The sequence below is a fragment of the Thermobia domestica genome, chromosome 13 (assembly GCF_964235325.1).
Source record: "Thermobia domestica chromosome 13, izTheDome1.hap1.1, whole genome shotgun sequence".
NCBI classification, from domain to species: domain Eukaryota; kingdom Metazoa; phylum Arthropoda; class Insecta; order Zygentoma; family Lepismatidae; genus Thermobia; species Thermobia domestica.
The window spans coordinates 124,026,910-124,049,731 of NC_137466.1; the positions used below are offsets into that span (position 1 = coordinate 124,026,910).

The 22,822-nt window shown below is 33.6% G+C and overlaps 1 protein-coding gene across 4 annotated transcripts in view; it reads left to right on the plus strand.

Annotated features, from left to right (window-relative positions):
- Positions 1-22,822, plus strand: part of LOC145668480 (neuronal acetylcholine receptor subunit alpha-7-like) — a 287,737-nt gene that overhangs the window by 232,119 nt on the left and 32,796 nt on the right. For all 4 annotated transcript variants that reach the window (XM_081736407.1, XM_081736409.1, XM_081736408.1 and 1 more), the window contains exons 3-4: positions 10,698-10,852; positions 11,954-12,137. In XM_081736407.1, the coding sequence (XP_081592533.1) occupies positions 10,698-10,852; positions 11,954-12,137 (339 nt within the window). The remainder of the gene's footprint in view (positions 1-10,697; positions 10,853-11,953; positions 12,138-22,822) is intronic.

The following is a 22,822-nucleotide window of genomic DNA, read 5'->3' on the forward strand; positions in this document are numbered from 1 at the left end:
AAATTATCTATGATATAATCCAACTATTATTCCTTAAAAAAGTCCATAACCTGGAAAAAATATATATGACCACTAAAATTAAAATTCTAGAAAAGTGAAGAACCAGTAGCATCATATTTGTTGATGTAAAAGTAAAGATATTACAATTATCGCTCTGTGCCACAAGTAACTGGGCCTCAAGAGACTAGCAATATACACAATATACAAAGATTGTTATTGTGTGAATCTACCACAAGTGTCAACATCCTGCGATGTGACAAGGTATAGAAGGAAGAGCCGTTGAGTGTCTTCTTGGAATGTTGCAAGTCATGCCGTTACCAATTTCCTCAGCTGTAATAAGCGAACAAGTATTAGAAGAACGCATGGATCAAAGAAGCAATTAAACTTGGTGTCCAAAGAATTATCGGTAGATGCAAGCCACATGAGTTCATATGTTGTTCTTACTGGAATATTGTTCCTTACAAGAACAACTGAATTGGACCAACAACAAAGCTCCGATACGTCAGTGATGTAATAATAGTTTATCAATGTCTAGTCAATGCCAATGTCACGAGTAAAAATGAATTCAATGGCATTATACAATAATATCCCATTTCGAACCAAGTAAAGTCAGATATGACTGCTACAATTATATTTCCGCAGATAGAAGAGAGATTTATCCAAGAGGGTATTATAAAATTCATCCGTCATGAGCAATGTTATTAACGCCATAACTTTTAGTAGCTTATGTTGTGCTGTACTTATGTTCTCCATTCAAGTAAAGCGATTCACATGTGTTTTATTTGTAATTTTTATAATTTAACATATTATTACTTTGCCAGTGTTATTAATCCTATGAATACAGTAAAGTGTTGTCTTGTGATTATCATCGACGTGCCCATATCAACCTACTTCACCACTACTTTGTTTATATTTCGAGAGAAGCGTAGTCAGAAGTAGGGTTAGACTGCTCGTACTATCGTCTTGAGGTCCAGACCTTGACATTTAGTGATTACTATCTAATCTTACATTAGGTGTAACTATAACTTCATACTTCTTTCCTTTAGTTCGTCACTGGATAAAGTAAGATTTTCAACCTTTCTTACTCTGGAGTCATTAGAAATGTAGTTGAAGCAAGTAAGCGAAGTTCTACCATTCAACTTGACATACATTATATTGTATTTATTACATTGTATATAGTATGATAACTTATGGTGCATTGATATGATTTTAACGAATCTTTGCATGCGCTATCTTTGAGATTTATTAATGTTTAGTACTTGAAACTTAAGTCGCTGAACAATTATAAGCCAAAAATATATAAATTTATCCCTAATCTGATAAATACAAGTTGTATGTACAGAATAAGATAAAGATTTTCCAAACTAACTTAACAAAAAATGATATATGTTCTCACACGGGAGGGTCCCACAAGTAGTAGCTAAAATCTGATTGACATATAGCACATCTGATAGAGCACCATGAGAAGTGAAAACAAGCAAAATTTAAGGTGCTATGGATCAGAAGGATAGGAACTACGGGGCTTCAAAATTTGAATATCCAAAAAATTATATCATGGAATTATGTACGTTTAAAGTAAATATCTTGAAAACCGTTAAAGCAATCAAAACAAAAGTTGTACAAATTAATGAGAACAAAATGCCCTATCGAAAACCACAAACAATGTTGCCATAGCTGAAGCAATATTGCCAACTCAGCATAAAATATTTTGTTTCCAATAGTACCGTATACAAGTGTACACAGATTTAAAACACACTATTATCACTAAATATTACAGTGAAGTGTAGTGGTACAGTGTTGGATACTGTTGGAGCTACGTATGCTGAAAATGTGCAATGGGAAAATCTGATATGTGGCAACACAGGGTAATAAAGGAACGCATTGGAAAAAAGTGATTGATCTGCATTACACTTCCGTAGCCTCAATGAATAAGCAGACAACTCGCGAAAACAAGATAATACACGCTTAGAAAGAAACACGTGTTTTCTAATTCTTAAAATGATTGTCCAGATTATCTTATTAATACTTGGACGAGTAGTTTCTTGGCGTATGTCTTTCGTGTTAAGTGACATATTCTTTTACTTCCTTTCCTACATACCATAAGATTAATTTTGTACACTGTAATATTACGATATTCACATTGGAAATATAATTATTTTTATTACTATCTCATTTCGTTTTTACTCGGCCATGTGGTCTAGAAGGCTAGACAACCAACCTATTAGGGATGCGGGTTCCAATTCTGCTTCGGACATGTTTTTGTTGTACTTTTCACCTTACATTTCATTGTTATCTTACTTTGTCATAGTGCTTGGATCCTATTTTACACTATAGGTCCCGTTCTATATAGCTTCGCAACTGGCACAGGACGTTAAAAATGGCATCACTCAATTTCGTTTTCCAAGTGCATCAATATTTTGTGACACTGCTGACATTTTGCTATGTTATACTATCGGTGTTATACATTTGAACTAAATTCATAATATGAGACCCAGATTTCATTATTACAATCTGTTGTCACATATCAGACTTCTCCATTGTATATTTTCAGCACACGTAGCTCTAACAATGTGTAACACTGTACCACTACACTTCACTGTTATGTTTAGTGATAATAGTGTGTTTTAAATCTGTGAACACTTGTACACTGAGAAAAAAATTGTAGGTAGCGTACTTGAAAAGATAGGTTACATGCGTAATTCCTGTAGTTTTTGGACTTAACGTACAGCAGACGTATAACTGAAAACGCATGTTTTATAATACTTTCTGTATAGGTGTTCCATCTAAACGTACCTTCTGTATGAAACAATGTAGGCGGTCAGGATTTCACATACAAATGGACGTATATAACATATAGCTGACAAAGTTAACATAAGTATATGCATGTGATATAAGGAAAACTGTTAGATGTTAGACATCCTGCAACGGCATGATGCAACATCTAAGGGCAGTGCCTATGTAGCATACGGATAACGTTTGCTCCGTACTGATTTCTATAGTAGCAAGAGGATACCGTATATTTGTACAATATACCGCTGTCCTGAGAACGGATTTTTCTCTGTGTATATAGTGCTATTTGAAACAAAATAATTTATGCTGAGTTGGCAACACTGCTTCACCTATGGCAAAACTGTTTGTGGTTTTCGATAGGGCAATTTGTACTCATTACATTGTACAACTTTTGTTTTAATTGCTTTAACAGTTTAAGATATTTACTTTAAATGCACATAATTCCGTGATATAATTTTTTATATATTCAAATTTTGAAGCCTCGTAGTTCCTATCCTTCTGGTCCATAGCACCTTGAATTTTGCTCATTTTCATTTCTCATGATGCTCTATCAGATGTGCTATATGACAATCAGATTTTAGCTACAACTTGTGAGACCCTCCCGTGTCAGATTTCCAAAGAATTGAAATAAATCAAGAATAAGTTAAATTCTTCTTAAGGAACGTTTACCATAAAACATTCTCTAATTTTCATGAAACATACTATTTTTTAAGCATAAGAAATCTCACTATTGCTTGGGGTTGAATTTCGTCGAATAAGGGATTTAATCCATTTTTTTGTACATCCAGTTCATTTTTTAAAAAGCAGTTGAACACTGGATGGATCAACTAATTATATAATATTATAAAAGATGAGTTTATAACTGTATCAAATACGAGTTCATATTTGAAAAAATGAAATGAAATCTTTGAGTTTTACGTCCCACGGTTATGCCGGTTAGGCTAAAGGAGACAGTGATGATGAGTGATGAATGAAATGGTGGAATGAAGAAAGTGGGAGGAAACGGGAGAACCCCGAGAAAACCCACGCACACGGTGTTTGTCCACCACAAAGTTCACTTGGCGGGGGCTGGGATCGAACCCGGGACCTCAAGCACCAGAGGTGAACGCTCTACCACTGAGCCACCGCGGCCCCGAGTTCATATTTGAGTTACACATACAAATCGTATATGAGTTACAAACAAGAACTATAGAATACGCAGTGGTACTGAACTGTGATCTGTGGATTTTAGTGCAGTACAATGTAACTAGCCGAACACAACAATCTGGATCGTGAAATATCCAGATTGATGTAAGGAAAAGAAAACATTAAAAATAACTGAATTGAGAACTGTACTGTATGTGTGCATTTATAAAAAATATAATTTCATTGAAATCCATATCTAAATCAACTTTAAAACTTATACTGGTTTGGATTTCTCGAAGTCTTTATTGAGATAGTTCTAAGTCGGTATGTCAGTAATATCAAAGATCCTGTAATTATTTTTCTCAGAAAATCTAAACTATTCACTTGCTTTAGAAATTGTAACTGGACTTTTAAGTGAAAAGTAGGCAGTGTTGCATATTATATCTATCTTTTTACTAAACAAAAGCAATTTTCGAGATACTTTTATTTCACAACATAAACTTTTTGTAAGATTATTCCAATTATCAAAATTTATGCACATTTGGATTGCATTTAGAACTCTCTATAATCTGTAACTAGAGTTATATTGTTATAAAGAGAAACATAAATAAAATTGCATATAAATAATTCAATATTACTATAATTTAATTGATTGATTTAAATTAGAGAAAGTTGATATAAAATCGTGATAAACTTGTTCACTCATTAAAGCGAAAATGTTTGAATTAAATGGATGGGATAATTTATCAGTGTTTACAAAAACCTTGATCTGTCAGTCTCTTAGTTCCTCCAGGTTTGTTATTTATGTTTGAGTATTAACCCTGGACATTTATTATGGTTAACCAATGTAAAAGGAGCTATGTCATTAGATTTTATTCGACGTTAGCTAATAAGAGTTTACGAGTTCTATCATTTCTTTTAATACATATTTTTTGTTTTGTCTTTCCGTACTTTAATCATGTAAAAAAGAGGAAAATTTGTTCCTGATCTCCAGTGGCTTGAAGTGACATTTCTATGGTCACACGTAATGAAGACACACGAGTGGGTTTACACAGAGATAGATGGATAACGTAATCCTTTTGTGTTTGAGTTTGTGTTTAGAACGTGAAACTGGTTTTAACACATACACATACACATACAAACACTTTCTCTTCTCTCAATATCCAATTTTCACCCAAATTCTCCCTTCGAAAGGATCCCCACACACACGTACAGAGAGAGAAAGAGGGAGAGGGTGGAGGGAGTACAGAAGTAATCGAGGAAACCAATTTGAGAGTTTGAGATTCTGGGTTCTATGTAGACAGAGAGGAATAGCAGGAACTGTCGACGACCCCTTTGAGACATTCGCAGAGAAACGAAACGAAACGACACGGAGATGTTTACTCAATTATTGATGGAGTGAGTGAGTGGAAGTTGGGGAGGAGAAGGAGAGGGAGGAGACAAAGATGATGAAACGTTGAGGATGAGATGAAATGAACGAAAGGTATTTTAAACATCTGTGGATGAAACAAAAGAACAGGATGAACTTAACGAGTTTGTTCTTAAATTCTATTAAAAGAAAAAAGAGAGAAATAAAATTTCGTTCTCTTCATATTCAATTTACAAAGTATACACACTTGAGTAAAATACACTTTTTATAACAACATCAGCTTAACTGCACCGTGATAATTAAAGGACACAGTGATTTAATGGTAGAATAGGCCTACTTTCTCCTGATGCATCGGACCATAGATATGACTTATAACTATATGGACTTCGGAGTGAACAATCACTGAGTTTGTGGATTCGCTACTCTTACGCTTGTTTCTTGAAGTTTAACTCCCCTTTTCAGCATCGAGGTTATATGAGACAAGAACTTATAGTTTATGGTGAATTTCGAACTACCGCAATGCGTTTAATGGTCTCCCATCGACAATCGATCCCAGAACCATATAAAACAAAGGTACTTGTGCTGGACACTGGATCACCTGAGAGGGCATTCCTACTCTTATTAAAGTCCAGAAGGTATAACATCGTTTTCTTCCCGCACTTGGACCTACTTGTCACTGGAGGTGTGGTAAGAGGATAGCAAATCACCATCTGCCAATTACCGTGCTCAGCGAGCCACGAGTAACCAAGCAAGCAACTCCCCATAAACGTCACTACAACTTTTCGCGGGAAGCCAACGACTTTATACTTTCCGTACTATAGTCGTTACTTTTAATCTACGATTTACAGACGTAAGACATTAAACTTAAGATTTTATTCACGTCATGCTTGAAAGAAGATACTATATGCTCAACGTTAAAAAAAGGTTAGATGAAATATGGAAATGATGATGCCGTTGTTGACTTTTTCCCGTCTAAACCCTCTAAGGTATCAAATATAAGGCCATTTTCGTTCTACACCAACTCCAAACACTAATAGATCAAAATTTTCAATAAGTAACAGACAATATCAAAGCAAGAATACATTGCATAGACATCCACAAGATATTTGTCTTCAAGATGTTGACATCAACAAAAATCATTTCTAGATCAATCTACTTCAGTATGGTATTTGTACAATATAATTTTCTTACACCTCTTGTGTAGCTCTCTTACATACATCTTCTTGATATCTGTATATTTACTGTGAGGGTCACGAAAATGCAATTATTAAAATTTTTTTAGGATAAGTACATACAGCAGTCTAAATTGTTACTCACATCAAAGCCCACAACACCAAAAAGAAGGGAATCCGAAAGCTCTATTCCAATTCCTCAACTCATTCGGGGCTTAAACTTGGTCAATTTGATGACAATGGGAAGGTAGAGTGTAAACCCATTTTCATTGCTAACTGTACAAAATCTCACTATACAATATATTGCTAAGATTAAATCAATAAGATAATAGCATCAGCAAGTGACTATAAACAAAAATCATATAACTTTTTTCTACAAGATAGGCCTAGATACTAAAATATTTAACTATAACACATTCAGAGCATGTTGACACTCTGTTGTTGAACGGTGTTGTCAATTTGGAGGAAAGTCACTAAAAGTAGGAAATTCAATTTTCAAGGTGGCGAAAAAAATTTTTTCTGGTTGCACTTCATTTTTGGCGATTTTTAGCAACGATTTGGCAACATACCTGCAAATCTAGCGACTTTTCTGGTACGAACAACTTGTCCTTTTGTGATGAAGCATGGTTAGTTCGAAATAATTTTGATATAGACTGTTTATTTTCCTTTCTACAATTTCTCTTTTTCGGTTTTCGTTTTGTTTCAGTCAGTACAAGCGACGACCCTTGCTCTCTGACAGAGGAAAATGACAACCAACAATATTTAGTTTACAGAGTTTCCGCTAAACGCCACAAGTGAAATAGTATTATTGATAATAAGCAGAGTAGTTTTATTTATTTATCATATTTTTGAACCCTACCGGCATCTTAGGCCAGTCTCGTTTGAGTAATGACGTCTCTCGTTGAGCACATTATCCGGTATTGCGAAAGAAAGAAAGAAATGGGAAAACGAAGAACTGGGCAGGGACCTGTATATTGGATACTGTTTCGGCATTTGTCTGGTGTGAATGAGGAAAACCCAATCTGGAAAGGCTTTTACACCATATGTCACCACCAGGAATCGAACGCGTGCTTGCTCGTATCAAAGAGAATAGTGTTAGTGACTGCTACGCGGGACCGCACCGGGTAATTTTAGAAGTGGAAGTAATATTGAATTGGGTGTAAGATATTTTTTCTTTTGTGGATTCAATTTTTATACAGTTTTGGAAATCATATAACGTAAGTGTTTCAATGTGTTAATTATGTCAGTAGCTTTATGACTTCAAGTTTTTGCAACTTCTCACCCAAAATTGGAGTGATTAATCTCTCATTTAGTGAATTTTTATGTTAATGTTTTGGCAACACTATTGTTGATGTTGAAGTCCGTACTCGTGTTCGTTATTGAGCTGATGTTTTAATCCCTTATCTCTTTTAATCCTTTATCTTATGCAACCAGAAAAACTTTACTATGCTTAAGGTTGCATAACTTTGAGAGACGTTAGAATATATAATCTATAGGCTATATTAAAATGCTAGGTTTATATGTTTGTCTCCAAATAAAAATGTATATGTTTGTCTCTAATTCTTTTGACAATGAGATCTGGAAAACCACAAGTGCTAGAAACGTGCCGTCTTCACTGGTCGATTCCAAATTTTGTGTAGATTGTCTAGTTTTAAAATTAATGTTTCTATAAGATCCCTTTCAGAGAAGGTTTCGAATTTTCTTTCTACCTCCAAACATAAAGGTAGTTTACTAAAAGGTGAAAATAAAAATATTTTCTAGCAAACAGCTCTAACGATTTTGTTTATATTCCATACGTCAACATTTCATTTACAATCCTATGTTGTGGCATAAGTTCTCTCTCTGGGAATAATTCAGAAGGAATATTTGGATCTTAGCGATTAGTTTTTTCTGTACAATTTTCTCAAACATGACTCAATTCGATTCAATAGCGATTTTGTTCATAATTCATAAATCAATGTTTCATTAATTCTGGCAATATGGTATAACTTATTTGTCCTGGAAAATCCACAAGGAGTAGTTTACACTTGAATCGAGTGTTTTTTAGACAACTTTTTGTCAAAAAACGACTCAAACGATTTTGTTTATATTCCATAAATTCGTGTTTAATTAATAACCATACAATATAGGATAAGCCATTCCCCATGAAAACGTCAACAACGGGCAGTTTGCTCTTGCCGTGAGTTCCTTTTAGGCTATTTTCTTAAAAAGCGACTCAGGGAATTTTTATTATTTTTTCGTAAATAAGTGTTTTATTTATAACTTACAATTCAGTAAGTTATGTTCTCAATTATGTTCTTATGTTATTTATAACTTACATTCTCATGAAAACAACTACAAGCGTTAGCTTATTCTCGAAGATACATTCTCTCTGTGTGACTTTCTAAAAAATATTTTCGGAAAACTAAAGCAATATTTCGTAAAAGTGGGTCTTTCTGAATACAGTGTGCAAGAATTATCGTGGTTCAAGCGAGAAGACCCTCGACAGTCTTTTTCAAAGCTCACATCGACACCCAAGAAGGTTATATTATACATTCACTCGGATTGGAAGGGCATCGTATAAACTTTATTTGTTTTCGTCGCTGGGGAACTCCTTGGATGGTGTGAATTTCATAAGTTAGTTTCCAAACAAGTTTGTAAATATCGCGTGCCATATTTATTTTGAATAGTAACTACAGAATTGCTATAGTGACTGAATTATGGTATGGTGTTGCTGGAGAAATTTCAGAGGGTCAACGAAACAAATTGTTGGATATTTTATTTCTTAATGTTATTCCCAAATAATAAATATATATTCTTAAGCTTGACCTCCAAAAGGCTCAATACTTGTAGACAATCGGATAAATAGATTAAGATATATAAGGGGCTTTTATAGACATAACCAGATTCTATACAAGAGATTATGTTCTATTTAAGCTAACGTTTGATATTACAGAGTTAGAGTAAAAAGGAAACCAGCAAAGGTGTTTTCACTTCCTAATAAATATCGTTCTTTAATTTATTATCTTTCGATTAATTTAATATTTGCATTTAATGTTATATTGCAAATATTGAACAAGATATAAGTTAGAGCGGAAAGGTTTCAGTTTAGGATAAGAAAGGCAAAAAAATGTAAACATACCATTGATTTACTTGAATAAAAATGAAATGAAACGAAATCTTTAATTTATACGTCCCACGATTATGCCGGTTAATCTAAAGGAGACGGTGAAGATGAGAAATGAATGAAATGGTGGAATGAAAGAAGTGGGAGGAAACGGGAGAACCCCGAGAAAACCCACGAGCACGATGTTTGTCCACCACAAAGTCCACACGGCGCAAGCTGGGATCGAACCAGGGACCCCAAGCACCGAAGTTGAACGCTCTACCACTGAGCCACCGCGCCCCCTATTTGAATAAATTATAGGCTATCGAAAAAGGGCAACAAATATAGAAATTAACTGAGTGAAGAGCGAGGAAAAAAGATTAGAATTTATGGATGACATGAAAGGAAAAAAATAATATTATGTCAAAACGAACAAAAATGAAACAAAATCTATATTTTAAGTCCCACGTTATTCCCTATAAATTAAGGAAGATAGATGATTAATGAAAGTGAATGTTCATGAAGTAATTGTTAGAATGATAAGGAGGGAAGGAACATGAGAATCCTAAGAAAATCCACAGACACGATGTTGTTTACCACAAACTCACATGGTCTGGAATTGAATGGGGGACCCTTTGCACTAACGGTGATCGCTTTACTGGTTTTAATAACTTATTCAACCTTTTCTAACATTGTTGAATTTGTATTATTATTATTATTATTATTATTATTATTATTATTATTATTATTATTATTATATGATAATAATAAATGATAATATATGATAGTAAATTTGTTTGAGCGCTCGCATTTAAAGTGCATTGAATGTTGGAACTAATTGCAGTAAGTAAGATTTGTTATGTGCTAATACTCATTGCTCTTATCAGTGTTCTTTCCCTCTTATTTCCTTCAATTTATTGCTGCACGAATTATTTCATGATAATTCATTTATAGGGATTTTTTTAAAAATATGTTTCCCCTAGTTTACACGTCATATCTATTTATCATTAAACTAATATATAACTTTTCCTTTTCTACATATTTCAAATTCGCAATTTCCCACAGTTCTTTCTTCCCTTATGCAATAGGCTTGTGTGCTCTAATTACTTAGCAAAAGCTACTCAAGAAAGTTTAAATGCCTTTTTTTTTATTGTAGGACGAAAAGAATCAAATTCTTACCACAAACTGTTGGTTGACTCAAATATGGACAGACCATCATCTAAAATGGAACGCCTCTGATTTTGCTGGTATTAAAGTAATTCGTGTACCATATTATCGAGTGTGGAGACCAGATACAATATTGTATAACAAGTAAGTGTTTTTATTTGTAAAATATGATTAATTATGAATTGTTGGTGTGTGTGTGTGTCCCTATCTCTTTCATATATATATATATATATATATATATATATATATATATATATATATATATATATATATATATATATATATATATATTAGGGTGGTCTAAAACGAAATGCAAAAATTCAACTTGTTCAAAACAATCTTCCACAAGGCTTATTTTTCCCCTCGTGTCGTAAGTTAGTTACCTGTAAAATTTTAGCCCTATTGCTCAGTATTTACAGATCGCACCATTTTAAACCTTTTTGTTCTTATACTATTACCAATGATCTAATGCTAGAATATTGGGAGGTATACGCTGGACCGTTTTGAAAATATAGCGTATGCCAACGTCCGTATATACTCGTTTGCTCGTAAATTTAAGTTAAATATATGCTGCACTCTAAAAAATATGAGGTGGGTAATGGGTATACGCCCAATTCCTATATACTATACTATAGGTGTTAAGACTACAATGTAATTTAACACAGTAGCTGCGCTAATAGCTGGATAGATATAAGTTCGTAGCTTTCATTATGATCACTAGATGGCTATATAATGCTTTTTCCAAGAAGTTTGTGAATTATTAAAACCAATGGCTGTGGTGATGATGTAGCTGAAAGAGGTATAAGTCTCATCCGAAAGTATAATGGAGCCTTAACAAAAGACGAGGAACAAAATCAGTTTGGTCTTTGATTGGTTGAAATCCATCGTAAAATGTTCCCGTTCTACTGGAGAAAGCATTTTTGTAACTTGAGAGTACAAATACTGACATTTTGTTCTGAAAGGTTTGACAACAACCAAACATTTGACAGAACATTTTATCCTGTTTTCGTATCTTTATTCCGGAAAGTATAATGCCTTTGTAAATATAATCATGGAAGAAAATAGGGCAAAATATATAAAAGTTAACAATCTAGGTTTGCTAAATATCACTGAATTATGCTTCAACAGATATAATTAAAGAATAATGCAAATTTCTGGAGTTCCTTATTTTCAAATGCAAGTATATGTATTGTATAAATATTTTAATACATTATTTGCACTATATTATTTTTCATTTTTTCCTAGTGCCGATTCACAATACAATTCAGCAATTATTAACACTAATGTAATAATTTCAAATTCTGGTGAAGTGGTGTGGTTGAGTCATGGAATCTTCCGCAGTTCCTGTGACATCAATGTTGAGTACTTCCCATTTGATATTCAGAGTTGCAAATTGAAATGGGCATCGTGGACATATGATGGTTATCAGGTAAATAGAACGAATCATTATCTATTACAACATACTATCTGTTTACGTAAAGGAATTATTTTCAGGCTTCACTTTCAAGAAGGTAAACTAAGGAAAACAGAACGTCAAAGAATTCATTAAGAATTTTAACTTAACTACAATCACAAGTGTTGCGGAAAACTTATACTGAGTACAATACTATCTTTCGTTCCTAAGGCCTACATTGAAATAGTGATATGCACAAAAATGGGCTGAGTATTTGTGGCTACCCAATAGAACAAACATAACACAAAGTTCCTAATGTTCTTCATTAATGGAGAAATTAATTAATTTTCAATAATCTTCGTAAAATTATTAGTATTAGTCCATTATAGTTCTCGGTTCACTTTAAGCTTCTTTAAAAATGGTTTACAAAATACAGGACAAACCCAAGTATTTTTTTAAAAATAAAAGGTAGTACTAAAGTAAGTACTGTTCTTAATATTTTAACTTTATTTTTAACAAAGTAGAAATTCTTGCATAATCTTAAGAATATATTTTTAGTCTCAAAAGTTTATTTACTTTCATTCAGTCAGGTAAACAATATGCTAAAAATCATGTATTGAGCCAAATCTTGCAATTTATAGTTTTCATTTATCTCACACCTACAAAACAATTTGTGGTTAATAGATTTTAGCTCAAATACAATCGTAAAATGGAATCTTAATGAGAAATTATCTTTATAATTAAAGTTTCTTTTTTACTTTATTTTCCTCAATCAAATTAGAATCAAATTGAAAAAAAAATCTAGGATTCTCAACCTTTCTGCTTATTTATTAACGAAGATCCAGGTATAGATATTCAACACTGGAATTGGTCAGAGCATTTTTTTCTTTTTTTTGTTTTGGAAAACACAGATGAAATAACATTTCTAGTTTAACCTGTCTAGATGCACACCTTAGATTAAAGGGAAGAGTTGGCGGAATGAAGATACTGAGAGAGAAACTGGGGAACCTCGTGATGCTCATGAGTTGTCTACTAGAAATTCGGATAACCTAGGATCAAAGGCAATGGTTGATCTTTTTGTTCACAGAATAGAAATAACCCACTCGCTTGAACAAATTATATATGGCTGACACAAATGGGTACTGAAATTGTTTGATGTGTTAGATGTACAGGCTTAAAATTTAGTACATAGTACCTTTCTGATACATAAATTATAATTGTCTTCATGTGAACTTGTTATGAATGACGAAGGCAGTAGGAATATGTGTGCATTTGTAAGTTACGCCAACCAATTAACTAGTGTGTGAATTGCTGTAATTTTTGGGAGTCGCAAGAAGTCATTAAGTAGAGAAAAAATTATAATCATATGAAATTTTTAAAGTCTACGCCGAAGGAAGAAAACAGGAATTTTAGCATTATTACAGAATTATTTAAAAGCATTAGAGTTAAAGACATAAAATTTGGTACAGTAGGAAGTCAAAAATCCGAACTAATTGAGACTACAGGTAGTCCGGATTTTCGAAAATGACCAAGAAAATGCCATTTAGGCTTAAATATAGTGTACGGTATGCTCTTTTATCGATACAGTGGTCGTACAATACCGTACGTAAGACTACATACATTTAATGTTTCTGAAGAACCTGCTCGTACACTAAATTACACTCTTCTTGTAACTAACACTTAAAACTTAACTTGTACAAGCTTAAGGGAAAATAAAAATATGCATGACAAACAATTACATATAAATAAGCTTGCAAGAAACACTGACTTCACACAACGCCGACGGACAACCCTACTTTTGTTTATCGCTAGAGTAAGAAAAAATGTAAAACGCTTCTGGGGACTGCGTTCGGATTTTTGACGTTTCGGATTTTTGACGTTCAGATTATCGACATCCTACTGTATATTGAATTTTTTTGCTTATTAGAATGCAAATATGACATTTACTGGTGAAGATTCGTAATGCATAACATAGAGGAAGGGGTCCAAAACATTGTGTCTTCGATTACATGTTTTAATATTTCTAAGTTTTATAAGGGTCTATATTTATGAGCTTAACTGGATCTGACGTTCCAAATAAGATGTTAGTTACTTTTAGAATAAAGAATTTCGCAAAATATAAGTTCAGCAGAAGTTTTAAATGTTTGGCTTATTATATACTTATTAATGAGTGTTGGAAACTCAAATAGTCGCTTTGACTTCTATCCACAAAACCATGATTATACTAAGCTGTGATATCATTGTGCGGCCAACAAAACAAAAAGATGATAATAAAATAAAAAATAAATAAAATAAAATAAAAATCAAAAATAGAAAAATGTCCTGGAAACCACATAAATTAAAAACGCAGATTATACTTTCGTTTTGTAACTTAGGCAATTATTATTCTTGACCATCCAAGAGATTCTATTAGTTTCCTTATGAATAGATTGTGTAGCATTCATAAACAAATAACTGGTATTGTCAATAAAATACATGAATAAAAGCAGCAGTAGCACCGTCGTGTTATTCGAACGAGGATTTTATCTTCTTTTTCATACAGTTCAACAAAGAGGATCACATATCAAAACTTTCTAGTTTTACAGGCGAACACTGAGTTTACGGTGTTATAGTTTTCCTGTTCAATTCGACCATTTTGTACAAACACTCTCTCTGATAACACACGTCAAATTATAAGGGGAAAATTCTACTTCAGGTTTAATTCAGGAACTGATAGAAAAGAAAAAGATACTTGTGGAAGTTCCAAGAGTTATACTATACTTGGAAGAAATATGGAAAAATTAAATTTTCTGATCTTATATAACATACAGGAAATTCGTATCTTGTGGAAACGTACCTAAGGTTACCCGACGACTGGAAGTAAAACGAAATTCTTGGCATCTTCTTCCTACCCTCTCTCCCTACACACATTCTCTTTCTCTCTGCCAAGACGAAAGACAGAAAACGTGACGCTATTACGTCAATTTCGTACGTGCAATCGTGATTCTTTTTCTTCTTCTGTCATTTTAGAGAACTTTTCAAATTTAATTTATTTTATCTTTTCCTTAGCCGTTATTCAGTTGAAAAGATTGAATAGTGAAAGCGTTTTCTTAATGCCTATTGACCTGCCGTAGTTTTGAGAAGAACATACAGCTTTTTTATCTGTATGACAAGTTTGCTTTTAATAAGCTAATTTGAGCTATTTAAAATGAAATGAAATGAAATTTCTAGTTTTAGAGCCCATGGTTATGCCCTTTAGAATAAAGGGTAAGAATGACTTAGGGGACCCATATACTACAGTTTAACTGAAGGAAAACCTGATCGTGACGTCAGAACTGAAGGAAAAACTGTGCGAACTGAAGAAATCGTTTATAACTCGACAAGTTTCAAACCAAGATGCGCAGATCGCTGCGGAGCACTTCGTATTCCACCACCCTCCCCACTACTCTTCCATCCACTGATCTGGCCTTGAAAATACCAGTGATACTAACTCAGCAAACTTATGCTACAACAAATATCACCTGCTAAATAAATGACAAATATTAGCTTGTAGCGTTACAGTATCGACTCGTAATTCTCATATCAGTGGTCCATTTCATTTAATCCCGCTTTTGAAAATGCGTTCCGGTGGTAGCTCTTAGTATTGTACGGTAGTATATTCGCGTATATTCGTTATTAAGCTTTATGACGAAGAGAAACCAAAAGGCGAATGGCTTAATTTTCTGGATTTCACATTAAAGACTGAACTGACAGCCGAGCCTACTAGAACATTACGACACTGAACCAGGGGCGAAGACAGAACGGGGGGCGCATCTTTGTGAAAGGGAAATATTTCTGTCTTACTTCAATGAGACGAGTTGACAAAAGTATTTTTGTCAATATAAGACAACAAATAAGCTGCTATCAATCTATTTTTAGTACAAACTATGTCTCAAGTGTTATAATGTTTAACATTTTGCGCCCCCCATCCTTCTGAGTAAGAATGAATAATTATTCAACTTCCAAGGCCGAAGATACAACTTGTGCAAAAAAAAAAAAAAAAAAAAAACTATAACAACTGATAACTAATAGAGAAAACTTTGTTCAACGATTTCTTTTATTTCAGCTAATTCCTCTTCCAGAAGTGCAGATCAAAATATTTGGCATAGTTACAATTAAAATATTTGATTTAATTATCACCCTAGTTATACGTTCAAGGCCCCAAAGGACATGTGGGCCCCCTATTGTATTTATGAATATACATTATTTGGCATAATTTGAATGCAATTTGTCTTAAAATCCTCATGTATATACCTTCTGCATCTGAATGCCCCCCTCCCCAACTTTACAGAGAAATCAGCGCCCTTGGGTCGAGCCTAAATGCTAAAACATATTTCTAACTCGAGTCAGGCCTCACATTATTAATTCACAGGCCCGGCCTGAGATGAAACCTACATTCACGCATCACATTCAGTACCGGCGTGTTGGCAAAGTAAGAATGAAATAGGTGTAACAGAAACTGTTGGAAAAGGACCACGTCTTATTATTGTCCATGCAGGAGGGGAATTTGGGTTTGTTGATAATGCTCTATTAATGTTCAAATCTAAGTAAAAAAGTGGAGATTATCATGATGACATGAACAGTAGAAATTTTTCAAAATGGATCGATGAAAAACTACTTCCTAATCTTCCCGAAAACAGCGTTGTTGTTGTTGTTGATAATGCCAGTTATCACAATGTTCAAATCAATAAAAGACTATCTATGTCTTCACTTAAAAGCGACATGATACAGTGGCTATCAACGACAGACAAACCTATAAACGAAACCGAAATTGAAGCAGAGAATAGAGTAAATACATTGTGGAGAATGAACAAAAGACAACTTTTCTTAAGAATTCAAACTGTACCTTATGTGAAACAATACGCGATTGCCAAGAAATTTATAAACGCGGGGCACACTATAATAAGACTTCCACCTTACCACGCAGACTTAAATCCTATTGAACTTGTGTGTGTGTGGAGGGGGGATGGAATCAGGAGCAAAGCAAGGCAATGCATTTCCGATTCACTTGATGCAAAGAAAGAATTACTGGGAAAGTTATTTAATGAATATTCACCACAGAAATTGGTAAAATGTTGTGAACACGTGAAAAAAATTTAAGACTCTTACTTTGAAAGAGACGGACTTATGGATGAGTGTGTAGATGAACTGATACTAGATTTGGTGAAACCGATTCAGACTCAGATTCATCGGCCGATACAGACTCAGATGAGTGGGAGAGTGAAACTGAAGGAGAAATGGAAAACATTTAGAAGGTGATTTCTGTTATCATTTATTTATTTATTTTTCATTAAGATTCATTGCGAACTTTTCCACCTTTTAATTCATATATTACGTTGGTAAGGAGTACCCCTAATCATACTTAATTCATTTAATATTCAAAGAGAAAATATTAAAATGCATTAAAAATTTAGTGCAGTCAATATACAGCATTTACACTCAAATGTCGTAGAAAATCCTCAGACCATTCCGCTCCCTCCAGATTGCAACACTGCAAAACATCATCGTCGCGGAGAAGGGAGTGGGGAAATGTAGGATTAGGTGCGCAACAACTAGGCTGCAGCGTTCTGTTTACAAACTTTTTTACTTATAGTTCAATCTGTTCTTCATGTGGCTATTTGGACTGAAGAACGGTTATTTTGGACTCAACCAACGAACCGTCTTTTGCTACGGTAAGTGCTATTAACTGAAGGAAACACACAGTTGTCTCAGTTGAGGTCCTGTCATCATGGCAGCTAGTAAAACTGAGGCATGTTGGATTTTATTGAAGCCTACCATGCTCATCCCTAACTTCGGGATATGCAACATGTGTATTACGCTAATAGGTATAACAGAGAGGAGGCGAATGACGTGTTACTTACGAAATTAAAAGAGCTGGAATCTCAGGCGACACGCGATACTGTTATTAAAGAATAAACAACTTACGGTCGGAATTTTGGAAGGAACTGCGGAAAGTGAACGAATCCAAGAAATTAGGGATTGAAGGTGAGGAAGTGTGCGTTCCAAAGTTTTGTTTTTCAAGGAATTCAGTAGCGCACTCCACAGAACATCTGATGAAACTGAAGCAACTGAAGGACTGAACGCGATTAACTGACGATACTCCACACACTATCAGTTCAGTTCATCTTAGATCTTTTAAGTCAGTTTCTAGCTCAGTTGGACTGATCAGTTAGAACTGATAGTGTATGGGTCCTTATATAATGTGAATAATGATGAAATAGTTGGTGGAATAAGAAAGCGGGAGGAAACTTAAGAATCCCGATAAAATCAACAGATACGATACTGTCCATCACAAATTCACTTGACCTAGGATCAAACCATGGGATTCTAGCACCTATAGTGAGTGCTTACCATTAACCTTCGCATTATCTAGGCATTTTTTGTAACGAGGACTACCAATGGAGGGTAATTTTGTACCCACGTGTTAAGACTAAATATATCTATCTCGCAAATGAAAAAAATTAGAAATTCTCACAAATATCTACAATGACTGAAGTGAAGAGTACTCGGGATACGAAAAATAGTTATTTATTATACTACCATCTAGAAGTGATACTTCTAAATGTCAATCACATCAACTACAAACAAGGAGGGTGTTACTTTGTGCCCGCAACTCAAAATATCAAATTTATGAGGCACACTAACGTTCAATTTGCACAGTAGGCCTATACATTTTAGCTAAATTTGTTGAGCAATAACATTTTTTTTACAATTTTAAAGAAACCATTAGAAAAGTAATTACAAAAATCCTATTGTGGTGAGTACGAAGCTTCCCCCCCCCCCCCGCTTCGTTGATATTGCGAGGGTTAAACCATCGTGCTACCTTTCTACGATTTAAAAAATGAAATAAAAATAAGAAGAGAAGGAAATGTTACTTTTATATTATTTATTTATTTTTGCTGTCACATTTTTCATTTTATAACGACGTTTTCAGTATATCTTTACAAAGAATGACTTAATTAAAAGAAATCATTTGTACTATTTCGTGATATTATGATTATTTTAATTTATATTAATACAATTAAAAAAACAATGACGTTATTTCGGGAATCAGGGATGAAATTGTTTTTCTGAGTTTGCGGTATATATATATTAACATTACTCGAACATTTCAATAGCAATGAATATTGAATGTATGTATTATTGTCGTCAGATGCGAATTTACAAATATTTTTTGAAATGATCAAAAAGCTGACTTTCGATGTAGTCAACGTGTAATAGTCAACGAGTGATAACTGGAATCGTTTGAAGTGAATTTTCGTTGCCAAGTTGTTTGCTACATGACTCTTGGTGTGATTCCCGGTGGAGTTACAACACATCGGGTAAAACCCTACTAGTGGTTCTGATTTATATTCAAGGGAGCAATCCATCAAGGCAAAATAACTTGGTAGGTAGAAAGCACGGTCATGATATAACTTACAGAAATTTTCTTCTTCAAAGAAAGCATGTATGTGAAACATAAAGGTAACTATTTATTTTAAGGAGAAAATGTGATTATTTTTCATACAACTTTATGAGATTCCTTTGTTATAATGTTTGTCCGTCACATTATCACTGCCAGTGATAGAAAGTGTCTATAAGGAATGCTGGGTTTTTGTATTTATATCACTTTTCTTAAACTCTGATGCAAAGCAGCTTGGGAGTTTATTTTCTGCGTTCTTTCAGTACTTATTGGAAATCTGAGTAGATTTCCTGTGGAAGAACTTAGAGTTCGGATACAATGTTAAGCTGTAGATGCACGTGTCATGTAACTTTAGGCTGAAATTAAACATTACAATTCACCGGGTCTATTCAAAGCAGAGTTGATCAATTTTTGGTGGGGAGGAGAAGGAGAATATTTGGTTCGATTGGATTGGAGTTCAATGTCTCTTTTCAGCACCGAAGCTATATAAGATGTGGACCTACAGTTTAATGTGGAATCCAAACCACAGTAATAAGTTAGGTTGTCCACCAGGAATCGAAGCCTTGCACGAACACTTCACATGCTATTCACTAGATCAGCGGAGAAGGTGTTTTTTCGGGTAAATTACACACTTTTTACACATTTTTAATCTTTCTATTAGTTCCAATTAATTCCTTCCCATCTTCAAAAATTTTAATAACACACTTTTCTGGCATCTTTATATGAAACTAGGAGATACGCTGGCTACTGGTAGAGCGCGTAACTCTGGTACATGGGTCCTTAATTAAATCTCTGACCAAGTAAGTTTGTGGTGGACAACATCGTGTCCTTCTCGGGGTGCTCCCGTTTCCTTCCATACTCTCATTTCAGCAGTTCTTCCATTATCATTCACTTGCCTTAATCGTTCGTCTTCTTTAGCCTAAAGGGCATAATCATGGGACGTTAAACTGAAAGATTTAATTTTTTTTCTATATGAAAATAAACATACAACCAAACAATAAACTATAATTCAATTTTATTTAAACTAGTATATCGTATTTAATGACGAGGAAAGTGTTTTGTATTCAGACAATGTTAATAACTTTATACCAAGCCCTTCGAATCACATGAAAAATAACAGCAAATCACTTAACCTGTTGCGACTACCACAGTAAATTATTATTTTTTATTATTTATGAATCTTTAGTAAATTATTGAAAGAAAGATAAAATATATCTTTATTGTTTCTAAATGCTTCTTTCTCCATTCTTATACTGCTTTTCTTCGGTACTTGGCTATTGAAAACTAACCACCTATACACCTCTCCTCTTACATATTCCTCTTACAGACACCTTTGTTTCAGTAACTATTGCTTTTGTCTCTGTAACGTTTATTTTCACTTGACATTCTTCGCAACTGTTGCTAAAAATTTTCATAATAAAGGATAAGTCAACATGAAAAATATTTAGAGTTGGAAAAACTGTTTGATTTTGATCTCAATTAGTGAAAGCTAAAAGGACACTCGAATTCTTCTACAAGTCTTAACCTTTCTGCTAATAACTTCCATTCAAAGTAATAAACTGTTCACTTATAGAAGTTTATTGAAAGTTTATGTAACTTCTTGCAAAATTGTTCATCATTTTTTTCTTTACAGATTACTTCTCGTTATGTATTTCTTTTGTTTTAAAAATAATGTTTAAAAGTAATTATAACTTCACATTTTGCAGAATTCCTAAACTTTGCTAGTAATCACTGCAAATAGACTCAGAAATTATGTAGCTTTCAAAGCTAAAATCTATCTTAGACGGAAACTTTTAATTTTTCTCAATTAGAAAGAAAATTCTTCCTTAAAAAACGTTAGAATCATTTTACGTACTTCAATTTATTATTTAAAAAAAATATACATAATGAAAGAGAAAGTATGGTGGTTAATTTTTATAGATATACTCAAACATTGAAACCGTAACCTTCAGAGTTAAAATTTCTTTGAGATATTTGGAACGGAAATAATTTATATTTAATGAAGAACGTACTAGTTTTTAGTCGATAATAAGGATTTAACGTCAACTACAATTTTAACACGAATGATGCTATGTGACACAATTAGTCACATGTTCATATTCAGCGTAATAATATCCTCTTTAGTATCGGTGTGTATGAAGATAATTTGGAAAGTTCCAATAATTATGTACTTTACATGGACGTATCTCCCTTAACATTAATTACTTAATACAAAAAATCGACTAATTATTTAAGCTTTTTCTCTCTTCAAAATCCATGAGCATGAAAGATTCTTTCAGCCTCAGACAGAGATGGAAGTTTGACGAATCAAATTAGAGGAGTAAGTGGGACGTGACAGTAAGTCATATCCATATTTTCCATTGCTACGACACATGAATGGAGTAGATCATTGTCTTGATAGATGATCAATTCCATCTATTGTAAATTGACTCTTAACCTCTTGTATTTTTATCTTTAATTGTCTAAAAGGTTAGCACAGCTGCACCATGTAATGGTTATAGTGGTTGGAAGATAGTTAACAATAAGATATCTTAAGAAACACCAACACCATACTATTTTCGGCAAAGACAAGAATTGTGACACTTCTATTCTTTTGCTTCTGATAGGTAGTAATGCAATAATATTTCACCAGTTGTCACTAGGGCAATACTAGTTTTTATAAAAGTCGGAAACCAGTTTCTAAAAAAAACTAAAGCCAGCATTTCGGTTTCCTTCAAAACTGGTTCGATTTACATCGAAAGCGGTTAGGGCTTTTTTTTTTTTCAAGAATCGATTAGGATTTTTACCGCAACTGTTTGTTCCTGCTAGAAAACTGAACCAGGTTTAAAACCGAAATCAGCTTAATAAAGAAAACCAAACCATTTTTTAAAACCAAAACTGATTTTCGATAGATAACAAAACCAGCTTTTGGTATGAAACCGAACCATTTAAAAAAACGGTTTTGTGAAAGTTTCCAAAAATCGGTTTTTGTGCCCACTTCAAGTTGTCACTAGTCAATACATAAAATCAGTTGGATTCTCTGGAAATGGAATAAACTCCCAGTAACTTGGAATGCAATCTGCTTTTCCTATCAGCAGTTGCAGAACTCACTCTGGAGACAATTTCTTGGTACGAATCCTCCGTTGTGAAACATTAGTTCACCTAAAATAACAAAAGTCTCAAAAATTTAATTTACTTTTAATTAGCTATTCTGTAATACCTCATTCTGCACTTTAAAAATTATATATTTTTAGTGTGCTTACAGATTTTTGATATTTCTTACGTAAAGCATTTCTCAGATTTCTCCGATTGCGTTTAAACT